General features: G+C 38.7%; 1 protein-coding gene across 5 annotated transcripts in view; it reads right to left on the bottom strand.

The window, feature by feature from the left end:
- Positions 1–1,939: 1,939 nt before the first annotated feature.
- Positions 1,940–7,940, bottom strand: part of ttll7 (tubulin tyrosine ligase-like family, member 7) — an 82,691-nt gene continuing 76,690 nt past the window's right edge. For 4 of the 5 annotated variants that reach the window (XM_044129518.1, XM_044129517.1, XM_044129522.1 and 1 more), the window contains 2 exons: positions 5,333–5,437; positions 2,811–2,852 (listed from right to left, as the gene is read on the bottom strand). In XM_044129518.1, coding sequence (XP_043985453.1) covers positions 5,355–5,437 — 83 coding nt within the window. In that variant the 3' untranslated portion in view covers positions 2,811–2,852; positions 5,333–5,354. Of the gene's footprint in view, positions 2,853–5,332; positions 5,438–7,940 lie in introns of all 5 variants that reach the window. The other variant, XM_044129521.1, reaches the window with a different exon arrangement.

Raw genomic sequence — 7,940 nt, 5'->3', positions numbered from 1 at the left:
TTTCTGACCTTAATAAGATATCCACAACCATATTCTACTTAGTTATAGTTTATAAAATTTACCCTATACAATTTGATTTGATTGAAAAATAGATTTCTGAAAATGTTAAAAACAAAAATAGACCTGATTGTATGTGTGCACACCGTCAAACCAACATTTTGTTGAAGGATTCAATGACAGCTGCCAGTCTTCTTTGACTCCCACATCTTGTGATGACAATATTTGATATCCTTTAACTAATCAATACATCTGGCAAAACATGAGAACATTTTACACACAACCCTCCTCAGGTTGACCCCAGAGTTTATTTCAGATGTAAGTCAGGACTCTGGTTAGGCCTTTGCAAAACTTTAATTTTTCTCTCAGTTCATCATTCTTTTATTTATTTGGATTAAGGCCTGAATGATGAATCTATCTTCTGCTTTACTTTCGAGCAGAGACCTGGAGGTTTATGTTCAAAACGTACTTGTGATTGTTTTTATATCTAACTAACTTTTTGAAAATGCGGGCCAATTGTAAGTTTGGTTTCATCAGACATATTATTCAGGCTGTAGGGAGATTTTTAACCAGGAGTGCATTTTCTTTCGTAATTTTTTTCAGACTGATGTCTTACAGCCAAACTCCTGTCAAAGTTAAAGTTCATGCCACCAAGAAACTTGCTTCTTATTCTAAATGAAGCAGAAACTTAAAATGAATTGCAAGGTGTTTATAATGAAGAAAAAATAAGGATTTTTCAAGTACGTGTTCCAATGGCATGATCCTGCAGTTTGGAAAATTTGACCTTTTATCTTAATTGAGTTCATTGAATCAACATTTAGAATAAATTGTTTTTAGTAAAATGTGTTCAAAAGTGATAGGCACTCAATAAATATAATGCAGAGGCCCTTTTCACATAGTCAGTCTTCAAAATGGGAAATTCCTGAGCAGATGTTATTCAAAAGCCAATTTTCAGGAATTGCAATAATGGGTTTTTTGGGGCTCACTAAGTCATCACTATAACATACTATGACATTTTAGTAAATGCATGCAATGAAATTGTTGGATTAGGGGGAAAAAAAAGAGTTCCAGTCGCAAGATTTCAAATTTATTAAAGCAATAAATCAGAGCATGAAATTGTTTAAACATTTTATTGCTATGTAAAATTAAAAATCCTGTACATTCAATGAAAAAGTTCTACTTTTTTTTTTTTTACACAAAATAAAATTAGGCAAAATGAAAAAAAACAAATGGCATCATGAAGGGGAAAAAATGGGGACACTTCAGTTTCTAGCAGTTTCAGCACATCATTGCTGCTAAACACAAGTTAAAATGGTTAAAAGTATGCATACTGTACTGTTAAGTACAGACTATTATTTTTATAAGTCAAACACACTGAAGGTATAATCCTAAACATATTTTATTATATTTCTATGTATTAACATAAAAGGTCTAGAAATGAGGTCCAAGACATATTAGCCTAAATAAAATCCAACATATGAACACATCTGTGAAACCCCTGGCACTTGCATCTACAGTGCTTGTGGACAAAGGCTGCAGCTGCTTCCCGCATAAATCACTCCTGTTACAGTGCAGCAAGTGAGAGCTGATGAGTCTACTCACTCAGCGTGTTAAACAATCTCTGAATCCTGATGCACGTCCTTGTCCTCAAAACAGCAGCACTGGGGATAACAAATGTGAAAATGAAGTGTCCTCCCCACGATAGCAGAATAATGAATGACAACACAAAACTTCAAGTATATCCCAAACGCAGCTCCTTTGTGGATCTAAAGAGACTAAAGGCATGCATTCTCTACTAATGTGCAGCCGCTTTCACTTTCTGTGACACACTGCAAAGTACACATCAGGAGCTAGTGGGTGCTCTTGGTGAGGTTTGGCTCTTCATGCCGTGACTTTAAAGCCAGCTTGTGTTCCAGGAGGCAAAAAGGCTTGGCTTACTACATTGACATTCAAAACGCTTTAATTGGGCTGCACTTAATCTCACACAGTAGAAACAAAACAGTGTTAGCATTCAAAACACCACGTTCTTTGCGCATCACCTCTTTCGCAGTTAATTAATTTCATCTGCATGATAAACAACATAAAGTGACTGTTATTAACGTAAACCATCTGATATAAATTGTGAAATAAATTATAATCTGAGTACAGAAATAAAATTACTAATTAGGAACAGCAAAAATAAGCGTTCTACATCAACGTATTCAAATAAATCAAAGCTTTGTTGACGTTATTCCCAGACTGCATCCTGCAGCAGAACTCAATGCATTTGTGAAATACCTTACAAAATAAATAGTTACATAAATAAATAAATCTTGCATTGTTTATTCATTGTTAATTATTCCTTTTACAGTACCATGACTTGAAACTGTACAGTGAAATATAATACAGCAGTTACAATGAAGACAGAAGAGTGAAGCTGCCTTCTGTTATTACTAGTGCTGAGGAGAGGGATACAGGAAATGGTTAGCTGGTCTGAAGAAGATAAACTAAACTAAAACGCCCTATAGTAATCCCAAATCATCCAGCATTTTCTCCTTTTTTCTGGATCTTCCACAAGGCGATTGGGATGGGTTGAGACCCCACCCACTGTCCAGAGCTGCCTCAAATTCACATCCATACTGGGATTACTAAGATCTGAGTTTGGCTTGAGTGGGAGTTGTGGAAGAGGTGGGCGGTGGGGGGGAGGTTGAGGTCAAAAGGCGAGGTTTCGGCAGCCAGGCTTGCCACGGTGACCTCAGAGGTGGTCCATCCTGGCGGCGTAAAGGCTGCGGGAGCGTGGCATGGCCGTGGAGGCGCGGCCAAAGCTGGACGAAGGCCACTTCATGATGAACTGGGAGGTCACTGGCAGCAGGCACCTGGACAGACGGACACGAACGAGGGATGGAGGGATTAGGGGAAGAGGATGAACATAATGAGAGGATTAGTCCCACAAAGGTCACAATTTAGAGGTCGGGGCGCTTTGATAGGCACAGAGGCGGCATATTGCCCACTTTTCATACATTGATCTTTATGGCCATCTTCATTTGCACAGCTCAGTTTTAATAATGGCTGGGGGAAGTCAGGATATTATGACACCTCTTAGTTTGACAAAAGGAAAAAATAAAAGAAAAACCTAGAACTTAAAGACAGCGATCCACATAATCACAGGCATTTCATTGAAGACATATAACAAGAGTTACCATTATCACAAAATAAGATTTTTCTGAAAATACCAGATAATGTTGATTTTTTTTTTCATGTTCAGTGCAACAAAATGTGTTTGATACCTTACAGATCCCTTTGTTTTTTCCTTTTGGTTTTTAATGTACTTTTTTTGGCACATGTAATTGTTTAGATTATCAAAGAAATTTTAATATCAGACAAAAATAACCTGAGTTAACAAAAAAGCATTTTCACATAGAGATTTTGTTTATTAGGGGGATAAAAAAACTATCCAAATCAAGTTATCCCTGTGTGGATAAGTAATTGATACCTAAACCTAATAACTGGTTGCCATGGAGGCAACAAATGCAATTAAGCATTTGCAAAGATGCATGCCATGGCACACTGTTTGAATTAACGTCTCAGCTTTGACTAAGACACTTCAAAAACTTAATTTTGCTTTCACTTGGAGATGGACTATTGTCCTTCTGTATATGTCAAGGTTGCTAGAGTTGACAACCAGTCATTCTCCTTTTGGGTTTACTTTTCTGATAAAATGCAGATATGTGGTTCTATTACAGCAGGTCATTCAAGTCCTGAAGAAACAAAGGAGACACAGACTATCACACTACCAGTACATTGTTTTGTATTTTTTGCTGAAATATATATATATTTTTTATGGTTGTTCATACTACTAATTAAACCTGACCACAATCACACATCTGTGTGCACAGTTTACAATCCTAAAGTGAACCGTGTGCTCAGAAGAGGAACGCTGACATCACACAGCAGCACACTGTGCAACTTCTGTAGTGAAAGTCTGTTTAAAGCCAGGAGTGATGGGACTGTGATGTGATGTGCTAAAATTTAAACCATTTTTTACGTACAGATGTATTGTGTCTGGCTTCTGCTCGTCTCATATTAATTTCATAAAATGAGTCGGGACCATTCAGACTGCAGATGCTTTGAAAACATTAGGATAAGTATGGCACAATCAGATTCTTTGGGGAGGTGAAAAGGTCAGAATTGGACCATTTACACTGCCATGAAAAAAGTCGAATAAAGGCCACATATGGGCAAGCAAATCAGATTTGGGCTGCAGTCGCCTGCTGTGTGAATGTAAAAGAGCAAACAGTTTCCATAAAATGTTCCACTTTTGTCTTTCCTGTCTAGAAAATGTTAGTAAATGTTTTGAGGATCACACAGGCTGTTGTGTTTTGGTCAGGGGGGCTTTAACCTTTTTGTGTGTTTTATCATCTCCTTTGCCCTTTATTTGAGAGCAATCAGTCAAGAAAGCAGGTTGCGAGAGAAAGGGAAGACGTGCCGCACTGGTCGTTAGGCTGGAACTCGAGCCTGTGATGACTGTATTGACCTCTGTATATGGGTTGCATGCTTTACCACCTATCCCACCGCAGAGCCCCAGCAGGGTCTTTAACCTTGAAGCTCTTTTGCCCATCTTTGTTTTTTTTTTGTTTGTCTGTTTGTTGTTGTTTTTTTTAATGGTTTTCTTGGTTCTAGTGGCCTTAATTTGACAGTTGTCAGACAGGAAAGCAAGTTGAGAGAGAGAGGAAAGACATGCGACAAAGAATATCGGGCTGGGACTCGAACCCATGATGGCTGCGTCAAAGACAAAGGCCTTCACATATGGGCCAATTGCTTTACCCTTGCACCACAGCAACGCCCCTCAATTTGTTTCCCATTGCTGAATCATCATTAGTCAGGAAAAACAACACTGCAGTATGGCTGCGCACAGGGTAAGAAGCTCTTCGAGTTCAACGAATCCTTTCTCTTTAGACCATGGAACATTAATAAATTATGTCAACATTTGAAAATTTTGTTTTTTACAAAATTAACAGGATATCTTTCTCTTGATTTTAAAATTTGGTTGGTGATCTAAAACATTTAAATGTGCCAAAAATTAATGACTGAATAAATCTTTAAGGTGGCAAATACTTTTATTTGTAAATTCAAATCCTTCAAAAATAAATAGTCTTCTGCAAATAAATTTAATAACTAAAATGGACAATGTCCTAAATGCCAAATATAGAGAGCAAAAAACAGAGTTAAAAACTGTACATACTACTGTACATAAGCTGTAGGAGTAATGCATTGTGACCCTTTGGGGCAGTTTACTTTTAGTTTTTCTGTAATTTGACCCTTAAAATTTCTAGTATCAGGAACAGAAAATCCTCACCTATCGTTCCGAGGCACAGACGTCAGTACCTTTCTAAGACTTTTCTATGACACCTTCCACCGAGACAGAGCAGTGAGGCAGCTCCTGCTAACAGCGTTCCAGTACCTGAGAATGAGACCAGTATCAGGTTGAGATAGAGTCAAGGAGTTGTGGGAGGTGGGGGAGGTTCTGGACCCTTCCCCCGTCTGCCTTGGTTGCTTTAAATGAGTTAGATACGGCTGTCGGAGCAATGTCAGATGAGGTGATCAGATCCTGGGGAGGGTTAACGGAAGCTTAGGCAAATGTCGGGGTACTTACTTAAAACACATGAGATGGAGAGTTTTAAAATTCCACTCTGATAAGTATGAGCAGTGATTTGAATTTACAGTCTTTTCCAGAAAACTTATATCATTGAATTATACATTCAGTGATCCTATTTTTTACATCTTCAGTGAGGATCTTTCTTTAATAAAAAATACATCTAATGCTCATTTAGTTAAACAAGTACAATGGTCACGAGAAGGAGCTCCCTGTGGAAGTGTTTAAGATGTGACAATCTAATCAAAAGGAACCCATTGGGGCTGAGGATTAGAGTGGAGGAATAATATCTTCTTTAAACCATGTGTGGCGATAGCAGATTTTTCTCTGACAGCTCTCGTTTCTTGTGAAACAGCTCTTGGACAAATTAGCTGAGCAGCTTCTCCCGAAGTCGACTGGAAAGGAGAAGAAGAAGAAGAACAAGAAGAAGAAAAAGAAGAAAAAATGTCGCTAAGGGCACTCGTATCAACAGAGATTCAAACCCAAGAGAGTTAGGAGGGGATTCATATTAAATTGATTTAGTCCAATGAGAGTGTCCTTGAAACAGCTTCAAGTGGGTTGTATGGATCCCTGAAGCACAGAGTCTTCATCTACTCCTGGACTGGGTGAACAACGGCTCAGTGTGATACTTGTTCTAAAAGTTCTGCACTTCAGCCTCTGAGAGGTAGGGAAGTTCTGCTTTCAGCTTTTCATGCATCTGTTATGTAGCCTAAAGTGCTTTTGATTAAATGATTTCATACAAAGATTTAAATGTTACAAATGGACTGATTTTTGTCTTTTTTAATTTGTTTGTTTTCCCATTGCTCAGCTCCATGTATTCTGTCGCTTCCCCAAAGTCAGCATGGAAAAGGAAGAAAGAAAGATAAATATTGAACATTCGTGTAGGGCTGAGTGTCTGTTCTTTGCTGCTCCTCTGCAATTCACTTTGAGAATATTCAGCTCATAAAAAGAATCACTCTGGCAGTGGTGAGATGTGGGGAAGGCGGAGTCCAAGCGGCTGCTGTCTCTGCAGGCTACATTTAATTGGACCCTCATTCGGCATCTTCCAGGTTCGTCCTCCTTTTGATCAGAAAGATGTTCCAGAGGGGGAGGCTTGTTCATGCCCTTGTGCTTTTGCTTAAATCCATCAACAAAGATATGAGCTGCGACTTATAGATGCAAAGTTGCTATAAACTACTGTATCTCCTGACAGGCCAGTCTATAGTCATCCATTGGGATGTGAATGTCACGGTGCATTAAGAGAAGGCCAGAGAAAACAAAATATCATGACTAAGGATGGACGGGGAGACTGCAACGACAGCTGACGCAATCGTAAACCAAGAGGCTTCGACGTCTCAAAGGTTATTCCCTGCCCACATTGAGCTCAACACCTCAATTAGCTCTAATTACTGCCACACTTTTCAGACAAATGAAAGTTAATAGAATTTGAAACTTTTGTCATCATGAGAAAATGAAGTCTTTTGGTATTGCCAGTAATTCCAGGCTTAACAAGAAAGTCATTAGTAAGGCTATTTGGCTACTTCCTCTCATCAGCCCACACAGGCCCACTGAGGGTCCTCCAGCTCATGAGGGCTTTGACACACTTGATCAGAGCTCTTCACACAGGAGGGATGTGTTTGAATAGGAGCAGGCAGGTGTGGTCAGTAACAGAAACCCGGCGGACCCCAGGTAACAGACAAACTTTGATCCATGTGGAATGCTGCAAAGAGGAGACCTAATCTGTTCACACATTGGATAAATGAGAGAAAAGATGACTTTAAAGAAATCAAGTAGTCAACACTACCCAGTAAAAGTATTCATTCCCTTTGGATTTCAAGTTCAATCAGACTTTACAGAGGGTATCTGTTAACATCATTTTGCAGACTATTTGTAGCTGTAGACCTAGGTACTCTGTAACAGTATTTTTGCACCTGAGTTGTGAGTTGGCCTCTTGGTTGGTTCTCTGTTTGTCTGGTCTTTTAGTTTGGGTAAACAGTTTGTGACGTGGTAGATTTGCAGTTGTGCCAAACTCTATACTTTCAGCGATAGAATGGACAGTGCTTTGTGAGAAATTCAAAGCTAGGGATTTGGTTTTGTAGTTCAAAACTGCTTTAAACTTTTCTGCTGTGTTTGTTTTTAAGATTAAATTACACACAGGTGGAATTTTGAAGGCAATTGGTTGGTATATATACAGTGGTATCATAGTATCATAATACCTAAGTAGGGGAAATTGGGGCAAGATGAGTCATTTTTTATATTAAGGATCGCTACATCAAGGCAACCCTAGTTTGATTGCAAACTTACATATCTGCAAATATTTCAGAATATTGTG

The sequence above is a fragment of the Gambusia affinis genome, linkage group LG10 (assembly GCF_019740435.1).
Source record: "Gambusia affinis linkage group LG10, SWU_Gaff_1.0, whole genome shotgun sequence".
Classification (NCBI taxonomy): domain Eukaryota; kingdom Metazoa; phylum Chordata; class Actinopteri; order Cyprinodontiformes; family Poeciliidae; genus Gambusia; species Gambusia affinis.
The sequence above is the reverse complement of the archived record's forward strand: the minus strand, read 5'-3'. Positions and strand labels throughout refer to the sequence as shown.